The 25,630-nt window shown below is 37.4% G+C and overlaps 1 protein-coding gene across 3 annotated transcripts in view; it reads left to right on the top strand.

Annotated features, from left to right (window-relative positions):
* Positions 1-789: 789 nt before the first annotated feature.
* rab11fip4b (RAB11 family interacting protein 4 (class II) b) overlaps positions 790-25,630 on the top strand; it is a 47,224-nt gene continuing 22,383 nt past the window's right edge. For all 3 annotated transcript variants that reach the window (XR_010908604.1, XM_067459481.1, XM_067459482.1), the window contains exons 1-4: positions 790-1,074; positions 18,495-18,712; positions 19,170-19,349; positions 21,635-21,763. Coding sequence is in view for 2 of the 3 variants with exons in the window: in XM_067459481.1 (XP_067315582.1) it covers positions 18,558-18,712; positions 19,170-19,349; positions 21,635-21,763 (464 nt within the window). In the remaining variant the exon portion in view is untranslated. The remainder of the gene's footprint in view (positions 1,075-18,494; positions 18,713-19,169; positions 19,350-21,634; positions 21,764-25,630) is intronic.

A 25,630-nucleotide genomic window follows, 5' to 3' on the forward strand; every position in this document is an offset into this window, starting at 1 on the left:
CTGAGATAATTCTAAACACACACTGAGAAACATGATATAAGGTGACAGACAGGAACTGAAAATAAAAAAAGGATCAGAAGACAAAGTGTTGGGCTTTAGTAATCCTCTGTCATTTGTTAGAATGATGCAGGGTGGGAGGAAACAGGACAGTTCAAGGAAATGTATTAGCATGTAGTGCTTTCGTACATCTAATTTGTTTCTCAATTAGATTTCAAAGCAGTGTAACATTAGTTTAAGAGTAATTTTCACCTCTGAGAGACTGTTGCTCTTTTAAACTTTCCAAATTTGCAATAGTGCAATACAACCACACACACAATTCCAGTTTCACAATGAATCATGCTCAAACTACACACACACACACACAATACAAAGTAGTCTTGCAAAGTAGGAAGTGAAATTGTGACGTCTGATGCTTTTGTGTGTGGTGTGTTGCAATTAATAGTGTCTTCTCTGACTTCCCTTTGTATTGTGATGTTACAAATAATTTGACAGTTAGAAAAAAGTTCTGTTTACATTTTATTTTAAAACTTGATCTGGAAATGGTCCTCTCTTGATTTGAGTTTATTCATGTTTCAGGCCCCAAAGCCTCTCAACTTTCCAAACGAATGCCCTTGCTGTTGCCACAGTGATTAGGTGTACCTGCACATGCAAATGCTTTAGACGGGAGCCAGTGTGCAGCTTTTTCAGCTCCACCCACAGGACCTCCCCTGAACCCGGTTGCCTGGCGACAGCCATAGAGATTGAGAAAGGGTGAGTAGGAGTGGCTGGAAACCCACAACTGCTGTCAGAGCTTCTGTGAGTGTGCAGAGGGAGGGTGTGTGGTCAAGCAAGTCTGAATTGTGCTTCACAAGTTTCAGAAACTATTAGATTCATTCAAGAAGTGAGCAGATGAAAATAGGCCGCATAAGGATTCTCTCTCTTCTCCTTGGCTGTGGATTACATGTTTTGATACAGAAGCTTACCAGTGGATGAGGCCTCTCACCTGTTGGATTTGAGTTGGATGAAAACAGTAGACAGTAGAAGTAGACTGTGAGGAGTGGATGAGATCATGGTCCCTCAGCTGTGAGAGACAAGGTAAAATTAGCTCTTTTTATTGTGTTTGGCAGGGGAAGGAATGGACTTTTAATATGAGGAATTAATGTCATGGGTTTCATGTTTGTGTTGCTCACAATGATTACATTTATCTGTTCATTTGTGTAACTTCTAATACTTGGTCATTTGTTTTCCCCTCAACCTATTTTATTTCACACTATGCCTGCCCTATATTATGTCTTTTGTTGGTCTTCCATCAGCTCTCTATTGTACCAGTCTTTCTCTCACTGTTAAACTGTCTGATTGCCCTGCAGTCAGACGATAATGAGATTAATTGTTAATTGAGGGCAGCTGGCAACTTGTGTGTTCATAAACCTTAAAGTAATTTAAAGTAGCAGAGATGATTAATATGTAGGTTAAATTATGTTTCAAATTTTGTTTGTGACCTACATTGTCCCTTTAAACAAATAACAAAAAATGAGGAAGAGTGGCTCAGATTACAATCCCAATAGCATATTAATTAATTTCTATACATTTAAAATCAGGTAAAAGTTAGACTGCTATAAAGTTTTGTAAAATATACTCACAAAGCACAATCGATACCACAATAGATAATATGGTAACGAATGTAAGTCTTAATCATAAAATGGACAGTACTCATGCTCCTGGAATACATAGGTTGGAATGCATCTCACTAGATCAGCTCGAGCTAGTAGAAATCATTTAAAATGTGTTCTGGGTTCTTGCTTGAGTGTTGTATGATTCAAGTGGCATTGAAAATGGGTGTGAGTTGCTTAAATATTTTGTCTGTAACTGAAACCTACAAACATAAAAATGCCCCTGAAAATGTTACATTGGAGTTGTCTAGTTTATCTAGTTGAAATAAGAGGATGTTAAACCCGCAGGAAGGTGTTGTTGAAAATAGACCATTTTTTTTAGAAGGATCACCATTACACTGATTTTTAATAACTTTACCATATTTTTTTAAATGCTGACCTTTTAAAAAAGGTTTTTGTTAAGGATAATTCCTGTTAATGAAAGTGCGTGTAATGTGTTTCTGCTAGTGTTGCTGCACTGCTGTTCCTATCTATCATCTTGCTGACATTTGTTGTCACCTGTCCTTCCCCCCTGCAAACAGTCTCTCTTTTTTTCTCTCTTTGCAATTAGTTTGACTCGGCTAAATATAGACACGAGGACCAGTGCATAGTTGAATTCACACTTAAATGCCCACTTCTCTTCCCCACACTTAATGTATTGTATAAAAAATATGTACTTGCTCACCACCTCTGGAAACCAGAAAAAATATCAATCAGAATTGATTTTTCCATTGGCTATTAATCAGCTGTAACTTTTTTTTTGTAAGAAATTTTTACATCACCTACATTTAATTTATATGTATGACATTCTGAGCAGCTTCCTATACAAAATGTAGCTTTTCTGGCTTTGACAATTATAAAAAGTATCATCTTGAGCTTCCCAAGTATTTTCTGTATATCTGTGTCAAGGTATCGCTCACACAAAACCCCTTGGCTTGAGTTACTGCTTTAGTACAGTGCAGGTTTCAATGTACTTTACAAGCTGCACAGCAGAGCGATGAGGTCCGGTAATGCAATCTTTCTCTAAACAAATATAGACTACAGTATATTTGTTATCTGGATAAGGTTATATTAAAAAGAACCCTGTACAGCAGCCAGGTGCAATCCACATTGTACATGTATATAGCAGTACAGAGAATGAGTAAGTTTATGATTATTAATTTTTTTCAGTCCATTATATGCACTGAGAATTGGTGAGTCTTGGCTGGGAGTTTTTGCTATTGCCAATACCCTGGTTTGGGCATGTTGTGTAGCCTCTTTCTTTGGATTGCAAAAACTGCAGTGCATCTCAGGATGGTGACTCATTGGTTCCTGTGCATCAGCTCAGCCTTGACAGATTTATTTTTTTCAGTGTTTTTTTTTTTTTTTTGTGCGTGTAGGAGGGAAACTGTCTCCTCAGATGAGTTGGAAATGTGAATCAGTATGATATATTACACTGACTAATAAATATGAAGTAGATTCCAGGTTCTACTATGGATTCCCCTTTTTTTGTGTAAAATACCATGAGAGATACCATGAGAGTGGCCATCAAGATGTACATCCAGCAATATTAGACACTAGATTAAGTCATGTGCACAGAAGCGACTGCCCTTTTGACCTCTGATTAGATACGTGCCCTTTTTTTGGCCCGTGGCATCAATTTTAAACTCTTAATCAATTCTAAACTGAAAACTTAGAATGTGTCTGAGAACTTATTCTTAGTAATTCTGCGAGACCACACAAGCTGCTCCCACTCTCTGGGGACAGCTCTTATCACAGCCACCACAATGAGCGGGCAATCAGCATCCACGACTCCCAGACCTTCCTTCAATTGGTGACGTTCAGGTAACCACCGTGTTTGCCCTAAACTTTGGCACTGTTTGTCACTACTGTGAAATTAAACCACTATTAAAACCTCTAAATACAGCCAGCCTAACTTGGCCAATAGCCTTCCATTAACAACACTATTATTTCCTCCTTCATATGTAAATCTTGTTTGTGAAAAACACCAAGGAAAAGCAGGCAATTCTCAACATAACACCATCTGTGACGCAATCGCTGGGATCAATATAAATACGTCCCCAACATTTGTATACGGCAGAATGCGTCACGCGAGGATAGCAAAACAGATAATGGAAATAGATCTTATGTTCCAGGCTGTGTAGGGGATGTGAGGACTTTATACCCTTCCCACTGAACAAAGCTGTCAACAGGCATGTTGATCTATAACCGAATACCGCAACAATTCAATTAAAAGTTGTTTGTTTGCTAGGCCAATTTCACCACGGACATGCAGTTTTTCTAACCTGGACTATAGCAGGTTTCACTCAGCGTCTGATACTGGAGAAGCGGCGATTCAAACTATATCCCGTGAGTAGTAAGTAGTGATTTTATCCACTTATTGACTGTCTAAACAATTTCTGTTTAAACTGGAAGTTTGTTAGTGAGGCAACATTAACGATAATATCCCCTGTGTTGTCTAGATCCAACGCAAGATGCTAGTACAGTAACAATAGGAAACTCCAAGTATGACAAATGTCAAAGTTAATATTATTTCCTACCAGTGTTGTCATACAAATCTACAAAATACAACCGTAGATACATATGGCAATCCCTTTTGTTGGATAGAATTATAATTTAGCCTATGGCTATTTTCATCAACAACACATAACTCTAGAGCTAACTATGTTAGTTTAGTTGCTTACAGATCGCTCACTCAATACTTCTAGGTAACGTCATCACCACTTAAGTTGAAACGGTAGTAATTTGACAACGCATTGTCAATTAGTTTTTTTTTTAAAAACTGTAGGCTACTGTACTGTATAAACAACATATTTATATATGTTGTTTGTATATATTTATACAACCTAACTGCGTTACACAGTTCGCTGTTTAGAAATTCAAAGTGAAGAAGCTATCATTGTAAAACCAACGATGATGCATTACAGTGAATAAAATGTTTTTTAAATGCTAAAAACAAATTTGTGACTGTTGACAATATGAGTTAACGTGTTAAGTTAATGTTATATGCTAGTGTAAGCTGAAGTTATAGTACTGACGTTACATTTTGCAGTTCTTACTGAAAATAAAGACTAAACTTGCCACTCAAAAGCGTCCATTTCCAATCTCAATTTTCCAATCTCTTAGTCGGAAACAGGATCAAACTTAAGGTTGGATGCATAATCTCTCCATTATCAACATTAGTATACAGTAGATGTGTGTGTTTCTTTCTCTGAAAGGAGCCGCAGCGAAACAGCCAATCAGAGGCGAACTCAACGTTAATATTCATGACTCTTCCAAATAAGGCAAAAACAGACCATTATATCCTAGGGACAATTTATGGGGTTGTAAATGGACCTGTAAAACCATATCTGGACAATTTTAACCCTTAAATAAGTCACATACCCATATGTAGATATAAGAGAACAATTTTAAATATTGTTTCAACTCATTCTAGGGCACCTTTAAATATAAAACAAGCCGTTTTATAGAGCCTCCTTCAGAAGAGTGAGCAAAGATAACCAGTGTTTATCGCAAATGCTGATTGAAATCTAAAAGTTTATTTTTATTTTTATTCCCATTTATTATCTCATTTAGATATGTAAATAGAATAAACAGCTAGGTTAGCTGTTTACCTTGAAAGTCCATAGATATGCTGTCAGTTTGTACTCTGTTAACACTTTCTCAGACAAGCGGATGCAATGAGATCTGTTTTATTGTTTGTATATGTGACATCTGGCATGAAGCCTATTGTATAGGTGCATGTATGACGTCCCATTGTAGGCAGACTGGCTGTTAGCATAACACTGGTTCCCTCGATTAAAATTTTCCCATAGGTTTTTGGATAAAAACAAGCTTATGACAAGCTTAAAACACAAGTTTATGATACTTGTGCATCAAGATAATTGTTACAGATAAACACAAGTTTAATGAATTCTGAAGACTAAATGCAATTGCCAGGAGTAAAAGGCTAAAGGTAGGCTATAAATGGAAGAAAAAAAAGGTCGCTCGACTTCAGCATAACCCAAAAACAAAAAACACTTTCAGTTTTTTATCTGAAAACATTTTCAAAAAATGTTTGGAGTAGTTTATAAGGGCACAAATTGAAGCATAATGAGGTTGTAAAAGCAGACTGAGTTTACCGGTTTGGTGTGATGGCGTTTAATCTCCTCAGCCTCTCATCCAGCCACTTGTTAGCAACTGCCTTTTTCAAGGCATGTATCATCTTAAAAAAATAGTAGACAAAAAATAGAAAATGGCTTTAACTTGAGTTGACCACAAACTTTAGCCATTTCTAAAAACACATTAACTCCAGGAACCAGAAGTGCTAAAATGCTAATGCCGAGTTACTGCCTGATTTTTAGCCCCGATCTTGGTTCACCGAACGGTTTTGCGAAATCAAACAAATACCTGAAATCATAGGCAAATCGGAACCTTTTTCACGAGAGTGACGATCACGCAGTGGGAATTATCAAAGACGCTATCTGACAAAAACGCTGATGCCTTGCCGACGCCCGTGAGATTTTTGGCATGCTAAATATCTGGACCTGTCTGCTGTGTGAAATGGGTTTAGACTAAAAATCACGCTGGCGATGTCCAATGAGAGAGCAAGATACATTGCAGCTGAAGTTCAGGGAGGAGCTAGACCAGAATATCAGTATTTTAATATATATATATTCACGATTATATCAAACAGAAATGAAGCACAAAAAGTTGCTTGTTCATCCGCAACAGCAGCATATTGGAAAATGTATTTACTTCAAACTCTTTGCAGAACACTATCCTTGATCCCTGTGTCTTTCAAGCAATTTCCTCCTCCATAATCTTTTTTCTTTTTCTCCTTTTCGCTGTAAATCAGTGCACATACAATTTTGGATCACAACGCTTTCTTTATCTATATGTTTAATAACAATTCCAGTCTCGTGCAATAACTCGCACAAGTGATGGCATTGTTTCCATGTCACTTCTTGCGTGTGTTTGGTTGTGAAATGCATTTTGTAGACGGGACAGAGATGTCAGCGATTCTATCTCTACCTCTTTTTGAATGAATCGGGTAAGGTCATGATTCAATGACCCATTGATGTCAGTTTACACTTGCTTCATTCGTGAATGAATCGGATAAATGAATAATTTTATGATTCACTTATTAAGACTTATTACGGTTTTAGTTTCAGATCGTAATGAAAAAAATGTGAGATTCGACAACCTTTATTAAAAGATTATTAAAAGATTTTGTAAGCATATTGGGTAATTGTGTGTGTTTTATTTCTGATGACGCAGTGAAACATGCCAAATAGTGCTATTTTCATTTTTTATGTGGTTCAGATACAATAATATTTTGAGTTTCTATTTATTTAACAAATTTCCTTCATTGTATCAACTTGTTTTAATTTCAATAAACTCAAAAATTTAAGGCAACCAGGTTACTTAATGTTTTAAGTTAAACCAACAAAAACCAACAAAAAAATGTTTACAGTGTAGATTTTGAGAAATGGTAAGATTTTGTTGATACTGATTTAATTTTTATTGGTATAACAGCCCTATGGTGTATAGTGTTAAATAGTGTAATTAATTAAATTATGATCAACAATATGTAACCTGTACAATTAGTGAAATTACTCATTGTCTTAAACCGATTCCACACTTATGATCTCTTATTTGTCTCCCTTGAAATGACTAAACTAAACGTAGCTCAGGGAGAGTTGTAATGAGTTGTAAATGTATCAGAAATGCATATCAAATCTAGCTATACAAATATAATGTCTTTTATATATAGATTTTGACTTTGCAATTCTCTAGGATCTAGATATTTTAATTATAGATGAATAACAACTTATGTAAGACATAGTTAGCTTTAAGATCCAGTGTAGCTAGTTTAGCTGTGACATCATGCTACATCCTATAGGTCACACAGTATTGTCCAAAGAGTTTCTGGGCTTACAGCTGACAAATAAGAACATTCCATAGAAATCCTTATATAGCAACTCTCCTCCCTTCATGTAACAACACCTGAGCCTGCTTTTGTCCTAATGGAACAATCATGTTTTGTACAATCTGTTGTGTTTTTAAGGCCCTTTTTAATATATATATATATATATATATATATATATATATATATATATATATATATATATATATATATATATATATATATATATATATATATATATATATATATATATATATATATATATATATATATATATATATATATATATATATATAGTTGAATATAATAGTTGAATATATAAATGTTAAGTATATAAATGAATTCAGTTTTTGCTTCCACAATCAGAATCCAGAATGTCACACTTTTTACTCCAGTGAATATTTGTAATAGTAGTTTTATTTTCTGTAAAGGGACATGTATTCCTCGGCTACCAGAAACCTGCCATTAAAAAACCCATTATAAAACCTATTCATTTATTTCTTTATATAATTTATATAACTTAAAAACCATATCAATAAAATGTTACGTCCCACCCACCTAAAATCTATGAGAAATATAGAAATCCTTCATTATAGTTGTCTAAATACATGCTAGTACTTTTATTGTTTATTTGCCTTTTACTTAAATATACAAGTATGGCAATATTATCATTTTTGGTTGAAGCATATATGAAGTTGAAATGTGAAATTACCAACTGACTTGCAACAATTGTCTAATTGAACTTTTTGACACACAACCTCATAAGTTCTTTAGAAATGGTGACTGTGTAAACCTATGATCTTAGCCAAGAGGTTAAAGAGTGCATGCCATAGTGCCATTCCTCATTTGACATAATTGACTTGCTTTGATTCACAAATGTGTCTTTAGTGAGTACAGAGGCTTGGTGAGGATTGCTAAATTCTCTAGGCAGTGAGCAGTTAAATAGAGCTTATGATTATAAGTTGTTAATAAGATGGAAATGAGAACAGGGCCCTGGGGCTCTTCAGTTCAAGGGCGAACATGAGATGTTACACTCCATAAAGGGTCTAGGAGACCCTGATGTACGCCGTTGATTCTGTAGTTGCCGTGAGTTGCACCCATTCTACCCTGGGGAAGGAAAATGTTTGTATCATTTCTCCTTGGTGATATTGCATGAGTTTACTTTCCTAGATTCTGTTTTTGTAGTTCATGTAATTACCTTACTAAACCAGTTTGTTGTTTTGGGAGCAGTGTTTCATGAAACGGATTGAGACTTTTCCAAGAATGATGTAAGAGGCAGGTGGAGAGGTTTGCCATACCCTAAGCTTACTGTTCCTACTTATATTTCATCCTAGTAGTCTTTTTTCTCTCGTTCACTTCAGCTGGTTTCAAGTAATTTCATAATTGGAGCACCCCTTGCTTTCTGTCTAAAATAGTCTCTACTGTACAGCAAGCCTCATTTAGTTTAGCTCACTGTACTCATGAAACAGCTGCCACAGTGGCCTTGAAACCCATTAAAGTATTATATAGTGGCTGGGTGGTAAGTTTATTTCATAATGCATCTGTCTAATTGGACTGGGAAGACTTACAAGTCCTTGACTAGACAATCAGTCATTGCTACTTCACAATTTCTCAGTCCTTAACAACATTATGTTTGTGCTGAAAATAGCTTGAGATATATTGTACTCAATGACAGCTGGGAAAGTCATGAGTTGAGAACATAAGATGTCTTAGTGACATATAACATATAAGAGTGTCAACGATAGAGATACATCTTTTTAATCTTTTATAACTTAAAAAACATATATACCACATTCTTTGAAAAGTACCGGTTTTGTGGTTTTGAATTTTTACCAGTTGTAAGAAATGTAATAGGTTTATTGGCTCTAAAAATGTTATGTGGTTTTACAATCAAAGTATAAAAGCTAGTAATCAAAGTAAAGGCCTTTTTTCATATCTTGAATAGATCTGAATCATTATTTTACTTTATTTCAATTATAGTTGATTTATTCATAACTTAAAATCATCTTGCCTTGTAAGGTACTATCCTCCACACAAAGTTATGTCTATTTTATGGAAGCAGTGAAGCTGTTTTTCTTCTTCTTCTAATAAATAAATAATTAGAAATGATTATGTAAAAAGAAAAAAAAAGGTTATTTTATTCTTATATTTTATTTTTCTTAGGATATCAACAGGATAGTTGCATCGACCTAACATTGCTGATTTTAAATGTCTTGTCTTTTTAAAATTATTATTATTATTAATATTATTAATAACTTAGTTATTACCTAAACTTTTAGTAATTAGTAATCTTAGTTATTGCTATTTTTATCAGAACTTTGCCCAAGAAGATATTGGCTCTGACCAAAAATGTAATTTAATTTAGTGTACCATTTTTGTTGTATTCTTTAATAAATTAATAGATGGTACAGAAAAAAAATGTGAAGCTCATCATTGACCCATGTGCTGTGATAAAAAGATTAATATCATATATCAGCCAATAACATCCTGGCTAGACCTCCGACATAACCTTGTTATTTTATTGTATTTATTTATTTTAAAGATAGTTCTGATCATTCATATGTTTATTCTTTTCATTGTGTCATGTGGTCTTGTACACTTTACCAACTGTTTTCAGTTGATCAAAGAAAACAGCAGAAAGTTTAGCGTAAATCTACATCATAACATGCACAATTGTTAATTGTGTAAAGTCATGTCAGGTCTCAGTAGTCCACAAAGCACATGTTTTCAAACAGCACGCCTTTCCAGTTTCATGTGGCATATTGTTTGAGTAAGGGATTACATAATACACAAGCCTGACAAGTGTTTTTAACATTTGAAAAAAATACACCCTCCTACTTTAAAAAAAAAAATGTATTATTATGAATGTTAAAATTGTTGTAAAGACCTTTGCACTGTGAAATGCAAACTTAACAGCTTTTGCCGGGCAGGCACTAAACTTTTGTGCATTTTCCACACATATTGATACTTTCAGAGCAATGTGTGCAATTCTCTTTCTAGAGTTTCGAACGGATGTTGGTATCCTTTATGTAAGAGCTTTCTGCAGGGCTTTGAATGTCATGTTTCAAGTTGCTGCGAGTTGTGTGCATTTATAATCAGGTGCTCAAACATGGGTAACCTTACCCTACTGAGACAGTCAAGGATCATATTGTGGAGGAGGAGATCTATTCACAAATAGAAGAGCACATAATTACCTCAATTTTGTGACCTGATGAGAAAGAGGAGGAAAGTATAAAATGCTTCAAACCGTGTGTGTTGTGTGAGCGCACTCCCACTGTTTCTGTGTCTGTAGAACCATTCACTGTTCAAGCACCCTGACCAAACACTGGCATTTTGTATCTCTACCCCCTCATGCAGCACAGCAGAATACTAAAGAGCACTTTTTTTTATTTCTCTCACATGCACACCCACCGGCTGTGTGATCAACTTACAAAAGTGACTGTTAGTTGTAGAGCCAGTTTTGTAAACCACAGAAGCAGTGTCTGATTGATTAAATTTGGAAGAGAATGCTTTATGCTTTAGTTCATTTGAGTTTTCTTGTTGTGGTCATCAAGGTTGGCTATAAAGATTCCTATCATTTCTTTTAGTGTAGTGTACATGTGTGTGTGTGTGTGTATATATATATATATATATATATATATATATATATATATATATATATATATATATATATATATATATATATATATATATATATATATATATATATATATATATATATATATATATATATATATATATATATATATATATATACACACACACACATACCGGTTCTCGATGCCCAACCCTATATAATATACATACAGTGCCTTGCGAAAGTAGCTATTCGGCCCCCTTGAACTTTGCGACCTTTTGCCACATTTTAGGCTTCAAACATAAAGATATAAAACTGTAATTTTTTTTGTGAAGAATCATCAACAACAAGTGGGACACAATCATGAAGTGGAATGATATTTATTGGATATTTCAAACTTTTTTAACAAATCAAAAACTGAAAAATTGGCCGTGCAAAATTATTCAGCCCCCTCAAGTTAATACTTTGTAGCGCCACCTTGCGCTTGCGGTATGTCTCTATCAGTTTTGCACATCGAGAGACTGACATTTTTGCCCATTCCTCCTTGCAGAACAGCTTGAGCTCAGTGAGGTTGGATGGAGAGCGTTTGTGAACAGCAGTTTTCAGTTCTTTCCACAGATTCTCGATTGGATTCAGATCTGGACTTTGACTTGGCCATTCTAACACCTGGATATGTTTATTTTTGAACCATTCCATTGTAGATTTTGCTTTATGTTTTGGATCATTGTCTTGTTGGAAGACAAATCTCTGTCCCACTCTCAGGTCTTTTGCAGACTCCATCAGGTTTTCTTCCAGAATGGTCCTGTATTTGGCTCCATCCATCTTCCCATCAATTTTAACAATCTTTCCTGTCCCTTCTGAAGAAAAGCAGGCCCAAACCATGATGCTGCCACCACCATGTTTGACAGTGGGGATGGTGTGTTCAGGGTGATGAGCTTTTACGCCAAACATAACGTTTTGCATTGTTGCCAAAAAGTTCAATTTTGGTTTCATCTGACCAGAGCACCTTCTTCCACATGTTTGGTGTGTCTCCAAGTGGCTTGTGGCAAACTTTAAACAACACTTTTTATGGATATCTTTAAGAAATAGCTTTCTTCTTGCCACTCTTCCATAAAGGCCAGATTTGTGCAGTATACGACTGATTGTTGTCCTATGGACAGAGTCTCCCACCTCAGTTGTAGATCTCTGCAGTTCATCCAGAGTGATCATGGGCCTCTTGGCTGCATCTCTGATCAGTCTTCTCCTTGTATGAGCTGAAAGTTTAGAGGGACGGCCAGGTCTTGGTAGATTTGCAGTGGTCTGATTCTCCTTTCATTTCAATATTATCGCTTGCGCAGTGCTCCTTGGGATGTTTAAAGCTTGGGAAATCTTTTTGTATCCAAATCCGGCTTTAAACTTCTTCACAACTGTATCTTGGACCTGCCTGGTGTGTTCCTTGTTCTTCATGATGCTCTCTGCGCTTTAAACGGACCTCTGAGACTATTACAGTGCAGGTGCATTTATACGGAGACTTGATTACACACAGGTGGATTATATTTATTATCATTAGGTCAACATTGGATCATTCAGAGATCCTCATTGAACTTCTGGACTGAAAGCAAAGGGGCAGAATAATTTTGCACGCCCAATTTTTCAGTTTTTGATTTGTTAAAAAAGTTTGAAATATCCAATACATTTTATTCCACTTCATGATTGTGTCCCACTTGTTGTTGATTCTTCTTCTTCAACTTCTTCTTCAACAATCAACTTGTTGTTGATTCTTTGCTGATATTAAGGTGGATACGGTTAGGGACAGGTGTGGTGGTGTGGGTCAGTTTAAGGGTAGGGTGTAGTATAAAATATAGTTTTATATCTTTGCAACCTTTTGCCACATTTCAGGCTTCAAACAAAGTTCAAGGGGGCCGCAAGGCCCTGTATCAATTTATACTGTTTATACTATTAATTTATACTGCATTTTTTTATGTATGTATGTATATTCATATTCGTATATAAATTCAAAACTATATGAAACCAGGATAAATATAAGCTATATTGCTAAGGAATTTTGCACATAATTAAACCTCAATTTAAAAAAAGGGGCCCCACTTTATATTAGGTGGCCTTAAGTACTATGTACTTAAATAAAAAAATAAAAGTACAATGCACTTACTGTGTTCAAATTGTATTGCAAAACACCTATGCTGATATTAAGGTGGATACGGTTAGCGACAGGTGTGGTGGTGTGGGTCAGTTTAAGGGTAGGGTTAGGTGTAAGGGAAGTGCCAAATGTGTAATAACAAATGTAACTACAGAAATTAATTACAGATGTAATTACATGTAGGTATTTTTTTAAATGTAAGTACAATGTAAAAACTTGTGTGTACACAATAAGTGCATTGTATCAAATGATGAATTAAAATGTTAGTACATAATAGTTAAGGCCACCTAAAATAAAGTGGGTCTAAAAAGGTTTCTACTTTTCTTTGTTGTTACCCTTATGTCTTCAGTCACAAATATTACTAATATAAATACCTGACACCAAATGGATAAACCTTTGGCATCAATGTTTTTTTGTAGTTAGATAAATGTAGTTGTCACTCACAGAATTAATTTTTTCGATACTCCACTTAAAGGGATAGTTCACCTAAAATGTTTAATTATTCCATAATTTACTCACCCTCAATCCATCCTGGGTGTATATGACATTCTTCTTTCATTCAAAAACAATCTGAGTTATATTTTAAAAAAAGGTCCTGGCTAATGCAAGAATTTAAATTAATTGATAGGTTTGTGTAAGAAAATTATCCATATTTAAAACTTTATAAAAGTAAAGTATGTAGCTTCCAGCAGACCGCCTTCTGTATTCCACTTAAGAAGAAAATCTAACATCTCTCGTACTTCAAAATGCTTGCACTGTGCCTGACGTCATTGTCGCGGCAGTTGCACTTCTTTAATAATAATAATAATAATAATAAATTTTATTTATAATGCACTTTATATTAAACAAAATCTCAAAGTGCTACAGAATTTAAAAACAAAAACAAAACAATCAACAACAATAAATAAATAAAACCGAAAAATAAAATAAATTAAACAAGTAGCAAGTCAATTAAAAGTCAATTAAAAGCTCTGCTAAAAAGGTGGGTTTTAAGACCACGCTTAAAAGTATCTATAGTCTGTGGAGTCCGCAGGTGGTCAGGGAGAGCATTCCACAGACTGGGGGCTGCAGAGCAGAAGGCCCGATCCCCCATAGTACGGAGATTGGCTGTGGGAGTTTTGAGGCGATACAGCGAAACAGAGCGGAGGTTACGAGTGGCTGTTTGTGTGGTGAGGAGTTCCTTGAGATAGGAGGGAGCATCACCATGGATGCACTGGTGGGTAAGGAGAGAGATCTTGTACTCGATCCTGAACGACACAGGAAGCCAGTGGAGTGATTTTAGAATGGGGGTGATATGGTCGTATTTGCGCACCCTCATGAGGATCCTAGCAGCGCTGTTCTGAATACACTGCAGCCTCTGGAGATTTTTGCTAGGGATGCCAATAAGGAGCGCATTGCAGTAGTCCAGCCTGGAGGAGATAAAGGCATGGACAAGCTTCTCCGCATCAGCCAGTGATAGAATGGGACGAAGTTTGGCAATGTTTCTGAGGTGGAAGAAGGAGGTCTTACACAGGTGTTTGATGTGCGCTTCAAAAGTAAGCTGTGATTCCATTCTGACCCCCAGATTCGTGACTGAAGTGGAAAGAGGAATGACCTGATCAGAGAAAGCAATGCTGGTGATAACGGACTTCTGGACCTGAAGTGGAGTGCCGACTAGGATAGCTTCAGTTTTGGAGCTGTTTAGCTGCAGAAAGTTTTGCTTCATCCACGCCTTTATCTCATCCAGGCAAGTGATCAAAGTGGAAGGTGTGAGGTCAGCAGAGGGAGATGAACTTGTCCTAAAGTAAAGTTGAGTGTCATCAGCATAGCAGTGAAAAGAAATCCCATGCCGGTTGATGAGACGGCCAAGGGGGAGCATGTAGAGTATGAACAGGGTGGGTCCGAGCACAGAGCCTTGAGGGACACCGCAGGTGACATTGTGTGACAGGGATGAAGCTTCTCCTAACGCAACATATTCAGTTCTCCCAGTGAGATAAGAAGAAAACCAGTTGTGGACCGAGTCAGAGAGACCAATGGTGGAATGTAAACGGTGAAGGAGGATGTTATGGTCAACTGTATCGAAAGCTGCAGTTAAGTCCAGGAGGATGAGAAGGGATGGGGAACCAGCATCAGCCGCCATCAAAAGATCGTTTGTGACCCTGACCAAAGCTGTTTCTGTGCTGTGTCCTGAGCGGAAACCAGACTGAAATTTCTCATAAAGATGGTTATGCTCCAAATGGACCTGAAGCTGTGCAGCAACAACTTTTTCCAGCACCTTGGAGAGGTATGGGAGGTTGGAGATGGGCCTGTAGTTGTCATTAACATCTGGGTCTAAAGTAGGTTTTTTCAGAAGTGGTCTGATGATAGCAGTTTTAAGAGATGAAGGAACATGGCCAGCCTGGAGGGAATTATTAATAATCTTGGTAATAAATGGACTTAAGACACTGAGGTTAGATTTTACCAAGGCTGTAGGAAAAGGATCCAGTGCACAGGTGGATGGTTTCATTTTTCTGATGATGTCCTCAACCTCGAGCTGTGTGATGATGGAGAAGCAGCAGAGATGTTGGAAGGTCCCTGGCTGTGGATCAACAGACGGGACAGGCAGAGCGGAGGTGCTAGATAGGAGCAAGTGGATGTTGTCTACTTTGTTCCTAAAAAAGGTCATGAACTTATTGCACCTCTCTTCTGTGGCTTCTGAAAAAGAGTGAGTTTGCGGTTTGAGGATGTGATTAATAGTGGAGAAAAGCTTCTTGGAGTTTCCAGGGTTATTGTTGATGATGCTAGAGTAGAACTGTGACTGAGCATCTCTTAAACACCTTGCGTAGGCCTTCTGATGATCTCTATAGGCTTGCCTATGAACAGTGAGTCCTGAGAGCTTGAGACGCCTCTCAAGTACGCGCCCAACCGTCTTCATCTTCCGCAGTTCGCTGGTGTACCAGGGTGCTGAGCGCGAGAAGGTGACCATTCTAGTTATGACAGGTGCGTGAAGATCTAGAAGGCTGCTCAGAGACTTGTTGTAGAAGTCAACCGACTCAGAGACTGAGGAGAGATCAACAGAGGAGAATTGCTGAAGGTCTGTAGTTAAAGAGTCTTGGTTAATCTTTTTCAGGTTCCTGAAGCAAATTTGACGGGAATCTTTGGTAAGGGAAGAGGGGCGTGGCAGCTCCAATGAGATGGCCTGGTGGTCAGACACACCCAGATCATACACCAAGAGGTTTCTAATATGAGGAGAGTTGGAAATGACCAAGTCCAGAGTGTGCCCCCTAGAATGAGTGGGTCCATCCACATGCTGTTGGAGATTGAGGCAGTCCAATAATTGCAGAAACTCAGCTGCCAGGTGGCAGGAGGGGGTATCTACATGAATATTAAAATCTCCTAATATTAAAATGTTGGCAGAAGTAGAGCAGAGTGTTGTGAGAAAGTCATGCATCTCAGAGATAAAAACTGAATTTGTTTTTGGGGGCCGATAAATGAGCAGTATTGTCAACGAAAAAGGGGGTTTACATTTAAAAGCAAGGTATTCAAATGATGACACTGTGGGCAGAGGGAGAAAAGACAGCTCCAATGATTGTCTATGAATTACAGCTAAGCCACCACCACGACCAGTGTAGCGGGCTTTCTCCAGATAGCTGTAACCAGGAGGACAGGCATCATTAAGTGCTGCGTAAACTGCAGGCTGATGCCATGTTTCCATTAAGCACATAAGGTCTAATCTCTTATCAATGATGTGGTCTTGGATGAAAGATGACTTATTTGTGAGGGATTGTGCATTAAAAAGTTCTATTTTGAGCGTTGATGGGGTGGTGAATCTCGTTATTGGCCGTAAAACACTAAAATCCACTCCACGTTTTCTGTCATGCGCTGTGCTAAAAGATCTCGCGGTGTTTCCCGTGCAATCCAGTTTAGATTGGTGAGATCTCGCGGTGATTCCCGTGTTTCCCGTGTTGCCAAAACGGAGAGCAAAACTGTTGTGATGACGCGGCAGATGAGCGACGGAGGTCCAGATGGATGGTATGGCTGATGCAGAGTTTTCAGGCTGATGATAAACTAGCCCGCGACGAGAGCCTCTATGGATGTAACGCCGTCTGCGCAGAAGTCCAAGTTCCTTAATGACCGCGATGCACGCCGGAAATGTGCGGTCGTTGAAATTTAGCAGCTGTGGGATGGAATATTTAAGCTTCATGACGGCCGCTGGAAGGTTTTGACTAGCGCTATGCATTATAGAAACACAGAGCTGAAACACTGTCAGGCACAGCGAGATGATGGTCCATACCATAGCAGAGTGTATGCGGCAACTCCCAGCAATTTCAGCAAACAGCCGATGTTAGAAGAGATAGCAGGGGTGAGTAAAAGTCTTTGAAATTAGGAGAAAAACCGTAAAAATCCGTACAAAAAAGGTTTTAGATGTATAAAAGTCCTCTCCTGTCATGAGGGAGTCCATTCAAACTGCCAACTGTCAACAGCCAACTGTCAACAGCCGAGAAGAGTTATCCGAGACGATAAGAGCCAAGTAATATGTCCCAAAATTAGCACTGACTGAATGTACTAGTTACTGACAAAAAATAAAATTAAAATAAAGTTTATAATTAACGTATATAAACTAAAATCGGGTGGAAAAGCGGCGAACAGACAACGCCAGCGTCCTCTCCCCCTCGTTGCTAGGCAATATAACTTCTACTTCTTTGTAAGTTAAATACAGAAGGCGGTCTGGCGAACGCTATTTTACATGTTAAATATGGATATTTTTCTTATAAATTATTTATTTATTTTGTTTTGTTTTTGGACTTCAAATTTTTGGCTGCCATTATAAGGTTTGTTTAGAAGAGGCAGGATATTATTTAATATATCTCCAAATGTGTTCTTTCTTTGGAAAGAAGAATGTCATATACACCTAGGATTGCTTGAGGGTGAGAAAATCATGGGGTCATTTTAATTTTTGGCTGAACTATCCCTTTAAAACATTCTGCTAACCAAAAGTAACTTTGCTACTGACATATCAACTACCGGTCATTCGAGTATCTGCTAACATTTTGTTTTGAGGTCCTGGCCATACTGTTCCCCCTTACCCTTGCTCCATAAACCCCTCACCAAACTACAATTTCTGCCACTGCAGAACGACACCATTTGAACGAACCATGTGAACTGAACTACAAGTGTGAACACACAGAGTCCATAATATTTTCAGAATGGTTTCTGTTCTTATGTAACCTGAGCTGGGTGTTGTGTGACTGTTCTAACAGTTTAATTTCTTCTTGCTTTTGACAGAACAATCAGGACAGGCCGGGCTACAGTCATTAATGTCCATTCCGGGAGTGCATAGATAGCCCAATGCTTGAAGATGAGGAGGGTGAGGAGGGCAGAGGGGTGGAGAAAGAGTCGGACAGAGACAGCGCATTAGACAGTGCTCCGTCATCAGAGATATCAGATGGAGGGAGAACTGGAGAAAAAGAGGAAGGGATTGGGCTTTGCCTCCCAGGAGAAAAGTGAGTGCTTTTATTTGCATTTTTTTAATCATCATTATCTCTCTCTCTTCTCTCTCTTCTCTCTTCTCTCTTCTCTCTTCTTTCCTCTCTCTCTTCCTCTCTCTCTCTCTCTCTCTCTCTCTCTCTCTCTCTTTCTCTCTCTCTCTCTCTCTCTCTCTCTCTCTCTCTCTCTCTTCTTTCCTCTCCTCTCTCTCTCTCTCTCTCTCTCTCTCTCTCTCTCTCTCTCTCTCTCTCTCTCTCTCTCTCTCTCTCTCTCTCTCTCTCTCTCTTCTCTCTTCTCTCTTCTTTCCTCTCTCTCTCTCTCTCTCTCTCTCTCTCTCTCTCTCTCTCTCTCTCTCTCTCTCTCTCTCTCTCTCTCTCTCTCTCTCTCTGAATTTATTGATTTGTGAAGGAATGAGTGAACTAAATTATAATTGCTTCTTAATAATATAAATAAATATTTCTCTCATTGTTGCAGGTTGAGTCAGATGTATAATCGTTCCGAGACTTCTGATCAATCCACACATTCATCTGCCTCATTAAATGAGGAGCAGTTTGAGGATTATGGCGTAGGAGAGGATGGAGACTACACTCCTAGCAACTCTGATGAAATCCGCATTAATGGATGCTCAGATCTGGGTTCCTCTGTTTCTTCCAGGTAAATGTGTGTCTGTGTGTGTCAGCCTGCCCCAGGCTTGTTTTCAGAGGGATTTACTTTAAAATGAAAGAAGAATTACCGGTAGTTCAGAAATCCAGTTCAGGATTTCTTTTAGAATGTATAATAACTGTAGTAGTGGATAGAACTGTCTGACTGTGGGAATCTTTCTCAATCAAATAGCATTATGGTGCTTTTTAGTCCTGACAGTATACAAAATGGCTCTTTCTTTTTTTTTTTTTTTTTTGCTTTAGCATAGAATAGCTGTTTTGTTAATCAAATCGACTTGCCAGTTCCCAACACCACCTTTTAATGTAATTATTTTCAGAAAGTGAAAAAGGAAACATTTTATCCTTCCTGTTTGTTCAGCCATTGTGTATTTTTTTAAAGGGATGTATAATATAATATAATATAATATAATATAATATAATATAATATAATATAATATAATATAATATAATAATAGTTAACATTAAAGAGGTGTGTAAATTCACAAGTGTCATGTCAACGGCAGTCTTTTTATCTGGTCCCCTCCCTGTTAAAAGGAGTAATGAGATGGTAATCATCACTCAATGGCTGGTTGTCTAAGTGATGTCCGCAAAATAACATAGGGTTCATAGAGAATTGGAAAAGTTTTTGGGGCAGACCTGACCTGTTGAAGATAGAAGGCATTTATCCCTCCTGGGCTGGTGCTGCTCTTCTCTTCTCAGTAATTTGGCACATAGTCTTAGAACTAAACTTTGACTCCGTTCAGGAAGCAGATAAACTGGCTAAACCAACTGTCTTCTAGCTGTCTCATGTCACCAGAATCAGCTAAATCCCAGCACATAGAGACTCTTTCACATAGCTATTGTCACATAGAGACTGTGTCGGTTCCCTGGATTAGTAAATACAAAAATACAATATCTTCAGTATTACTCAGAAGTCTAGTTTAAAATATAATTCCTTTGAAATTTTTGTGCTTATTGTAACATTGTGTAGTGTAAATGATAAATCCCGTTTGACATTTGTGTTATATTGTGCTACTGTATACAGGCCACCAGGGTACAATAAAGACTTTATCAAAGAATTTGCTGGTTTTCTATCAGAGTTAGTACTGGCTGCAGATAAAGTAGTAATTGTTGGTGATTTTAATATCCATGTAGACAATGAAAAAGGCGCACTGGGATTGGCATTTAGAAACATTCTAAACTCTATTGGAGTTAGACAACACGTATCAGTTCCCACTCATCGCCGTAATCATACTTGAGATCTAATACTGTCACATAGAATAAATGTTGATACCGTTGAAATTCTGCAGCAGAGTGATGAAATCTTAGATCATTACTCAGATAATCAGTACCCCGACTGAGTCTGGTTTCTCCCAAGGTTTATTTTTCTCCATCATGCCCTGTTGGAGTGTTGGTTCCTTCCGATTTGGCTTGGCTTGTTCAGTTGGGGACACTAAAATTATGATCCAAGTTATTCAACTAAATATACAAATAAAATGTATTAATTAGGTTAATTATTTTTTTATTTAATTGTTATTTAATTCTATAAACTATAATACTGATCTGCCAATACTGATCTTTACTTTTATCTTTAGTTTGTGTCTAATGTTGCTGTTTGAGCATAAACTACACATGCAAAATTACGACGCTCAAAGTTCAAAGCAAAGGGAGGCTTTTTAAGGACTGATGGAGTTTGGTTTCCTTGTCACAGCTGCCCTGTTGTCTTTTGGCTTTTGGCCTGCTTTAGTTGTGGACAATAAATATTTAACTATATTACTTTCTATTAAATGCTGTTCCATTATTTTCCTGTTACCATTGTAAAGCTGCTTTGAAACCATCTGCATTTTAAAAGTAAAATAAAGGTGACTTGACTAAAATGATTAATTTTAGTAATCTAACCATGCACTAATATGATTTTTTTTCTTCCTACATCTAAATTACTTTTGTCCTGTAAGTGCTTTTGTACACAAGTCCACTTCAGCTAGCTACCACCCCAGAAAGATGGTGGTCATGTATGATGGTGATTGCAATCCTGTACCTAAATTTTAAAGTGATGGCATTGCAACTCACTTCCTGTTACAATCATCCTCACTATACTCACTTTAAGTTCCAAAGAAAAATAAGAACAGTAGTTCTTTGGAAATATACTTGACTCAAACTGTTGAGGGCTGTTTGAATGTATTTGATGCTCCTATTGGAGAGAACATTTCACCTATTTCTTTTTAATTAGAATGTTTTTGAAATGCACATTAGATATACCATCATTGTTTTTGACCTTTACTCTCATCCCCCATCCAGTGCTGGTCAGACTCCTCGGAAGATGCGGCATGCTGGTGACCAGATGGACGTGTTTTGCTCTCAGTGCTGTAAGAGGGTCAGTCTGCTCAATGACCTTGAGAATAGACTGAAAAACCTCAAAACCAACAGGTAAAACATTGACTACATATTTGTTATGAAAGATAGTTAATACTACTTCATCCAGAGGGTTTTGTCATACACTATGTGTAAGCTCATCTTCAGTACAACTTGGGGTTAGAGTTAGTTCTAAAGTTTCGTAGTTATGGACTTTTTTATCTTCTCTTCAGTAATGTAAAAGGAGTAACCCCTCACATCTGGGAAATAAGCTTTTAGGGGCCTGGAATACATATTAGAAGCTCGGGAGGATTAGAAGTTATTTGTTCCTCAATCTCTTCCCGTGGGCCACAATAGACGATATTAAAGTGACAGGGCGATAGAAGCAGGATTTTCCTCAAGGAGTTAATGTGAGTATATGAGGGCTCCGATATCTTGCTGCGGTCTCTCTGCACCACTAATGATTCGCTTCCTTTTCCATTAATCATCCAGTCCACCACTTTAGAGCCCATTAGAGCTTTATTAGCACCTGCACACATCCACACAATAATCTGTCTCTACGCATTCTGTATTTTGCCGTCTCTCGGTGTCTCTTCATTGTTTTCACTCGCATCAACATCCGCACATGAACAAATAGGCAAGCTCTTCTAAAGCTTTGTAGAGAATCAGGAGATACAACCAGATCATCTCTCTTCTTTTCTTCATCACTGCTGGGTTCAAAGATTGTCAGTGAGTTTGTTAACATTTTTCTCTTTTGAGGGGGCTTGTGTAATTAGCCTTGTTAGCCTTTCAAAATAGAAGATGAAACAGAATTAGAAAAGATAGGCAGATGGAACGTGTGTGTGTTCATGTTGTGTTGGGAAAAGGGCATCAGATAGAAGGGGAAGAAAGAGAAAAGGACAGGATGGGCTGCAGGATAGAGAGGAGGAATGAAGGCTAAATGCTGCTCCGTCAGCAGACTGCTTCAAGAAATGCATTAGTTCACACCTCATTCTGTCACCGCTGGGAAAAAAGCTATGTCAGCAATAACTGTGTGTGTGTGTGTGTGTGCACATGTGCGTCATATTTAAATTTTTGTACTCTTACATTTCAATTTATATAATTTTTTACAAACATTTTGAGTAAGTTAATTCATTGTCATGTAATCTCAATATAAATATTTTTATAATTCAACATGCTAATTGGTAATTTTAGCAATTACTGAATGGGTAAAACAATATAGAACATTTAACACCTACCTGTTCTCAAACCATGCTCATGCTCCACTCGTCACCATGATGGTAAACCCCAAAATAACCAACATAAACTTTTATAAATTAGCATAGCAAAACTTTAAACCCTACAAAATCTCCCACTTAACATTAATCTTGCACATAAACAATATAACAATTAATTTTAGCATTTACTCTCCCTTTTGAGTGCCATGGCAAAGGATGTGGGGAAATAGCCCAGTTTAAGATAAATTTAAGTTACATTTACATTTATGCATTTAGCAGACGCTTTTATCCAAAGCGTCTTACAACTGAGGAGTACAGGAAGCGATTTGTCACGAAGAGGCAAAGAAACGCAAAAAGTGCCCCAAATGCAAAGATTTGGATATTACTCAGAGTAGCAAAAACCAGAAAAGGGAGGGAAAAGAGAAAAAGTAGAGGAGGAAGAGTTAGAATTTTATTATTATTATTATTATTATTATTATTATTATTATTATTATTATTATTATTATTATTATTATTATTATTATTATTATTATTATTATTTATTTTTATGATAAAGTATGATAAAGTCAGATTCAGATCAGATTTATCCTTTATTGTACTCAGGAGAGGAAATATGCTTCCACAGACTGTACCATTGCAACATTCAGCACACATAACATACACATACTTCTCATAATACACAAATTATTGGTCACATAAATATAAGCATACAGACGGTATCAGCAGCAAACCTATAAGATATCAGACTTAATCACTATGTAGATTCAGTGCTCTTATTGCTGAAAGTACAAAACTTTTCCCTAGGCGTGATTTTTTTTTATGGGGTAGCTGTCTGTATCTCCTGCCTGAGGGAAGAAGGATGAAACATTAATTGAGAGGGTGACTAGGATTTCGAATAATAGTTTTTGCTCTGCGAATGATAGCAGTGTTTATCAGACCTTTCAAATTGGGAGTTGGCAGACAGATTATTTTTGAACAGGTGTTGGTGATTTTAATTAGCTTATTTCTATTAGTTAAAGAGAGCATGTTAAAATAGCAAGCAGCACAGTACAAAAGAATAGATTCAATGATACTTCGGTAAAGGAGAAGCAAAAGACGTGGTTTAACTGAAAGAGATCTTAGTTTACGTATGACATATAGTCTTTGTTGGCAGCGTTTCTTAAAGGGGGGGGTGAAACACTCAGTTTCAGTCAATCTCATGTCAATCTTGAGTACCTATAGAGTAGTATTGCATCCTTCATATCTCCGAAAAGTCTTTCGTTTTATCATATTTATAAAAGAAATATGGGCTGTACCGAGTCTTTCCGGAAAAAACCGAGCGCCTGGAGGCGTATCGTGTGGGCGGAGCTAAAGAATGACGAATGTGCACAAAGCGGTGATGTCCTCAAGCGTGGAGAAACCCATCTATCTCAGCTAATACAGATAATGATCCACAATCAAATCTGAGGGAGAAATAAATTGAACAGGAGAAACTGCAACATCAGGACGTCCGTCTCTGTGGTATGTAAGTTACTGTATTTAATGGCCTCTCCACATTTCTGTGTGTTTACTCGCAGTTTATGAGGACATGATTCGGTTTATGGACTATTGTATGCGACTAGACCTTAGAAGTAGCAAGCAAAACGGTTTTGCACGTCAGAATACTGTAACGTTATACATAGAACAACAATGGAGTAACCGTTAGCGCATTTGAATGACGAAGCACGCGATCGTGTCGTTTACTGATGTTTACTCATGCGTCCGTAGCCAAAAGCAGAGACATTTGAAGCAGTTTAAGTTAACTCACCGGCTGCTTCCAAAGCAGGACCGAAGCTTTATCGCTGGGACTGCTCCATCAAAAACACACTTCTTTGGTATGATTTGGTAAAGTCCTGACAGCAGTGGCGTGTAAATCCATTTTGAGACGCAACTGAAACGATGTTGTGAAGCTTCCCGTCATTTCTGCGTTCAAATCGGTTCAAATGCAGCGCTGCCTTCCCGGAATGCTGTGCTGAAGCGTTGAAGTCGCTCGACGTCACCCATAGGAATAAAGAGAAGCGCGGCCCGTCATAAGTGTTCACGGACGACTGGATCTGCATCTGAGAGACTGTTTACAGCGTGCTCTAGTCACGCGCGCGCACCCTACCGGGAGAAGAGCCCGTACAGCCCATACAAGGACCTTCCACTCTTATTAACGTCAAGTAGACCCATACTCGAAAAAAACTCGCCGAAACTTGTGAGAAACCGGAAGGAGTATTTTTGACACAGAAATACTCCATCAAACGTCCAACATTAGTTTTTGAAACTTTGTCTATGTTTAGGATGGGAATCCAAGTCTTTAACAGTGTAAAAAGCTCAGTATGCATGAAACAGCATTTCACCCCCCCTTTAATGTCTGTGACGTGTTGGTCAAAACTCAATTTTTTGTCCATGATAATGCCCAGATACCTGAAACTGTTGACAATTTCCACTGATTTAAAGTTAAAAGAACGTTCATAAACCTCAAAACAATTAAACAAATTCGATTATTTAAAATGTTAAAAAATGTATGTTTTGTTAAGGCAAAATGAAAAAGAAAGTTCTAGATACTCATGAGGTTAATTTGATTTAACTAATTTGTTTAATTTGAGTTTGCCCTTCTCAAACCAATTAATTATTTTCAATTATTTTCCATTTCAATTATATTCACACCACCACCGGCGAGAGGGTCAAAGTAGCCGGAAGTCATTCATTTTCAGGTCAACTT

This window comes from Pseudorasbora parva, chromosome 12 (assembly GCF_024679245.1).
Source record: "Pseudorasbora parva isolate DD20220531a chromosome 12, ASM2467924v1, whole genome shotgun sequence".
In the NCBI taxonomy this organism is placed as follows: Eukaryota; Metazoa; Chordata; class Actinopteri; order Cypriniformes; family Gobionidae; genus Pseudorasbora; species Pseudorasbora parva.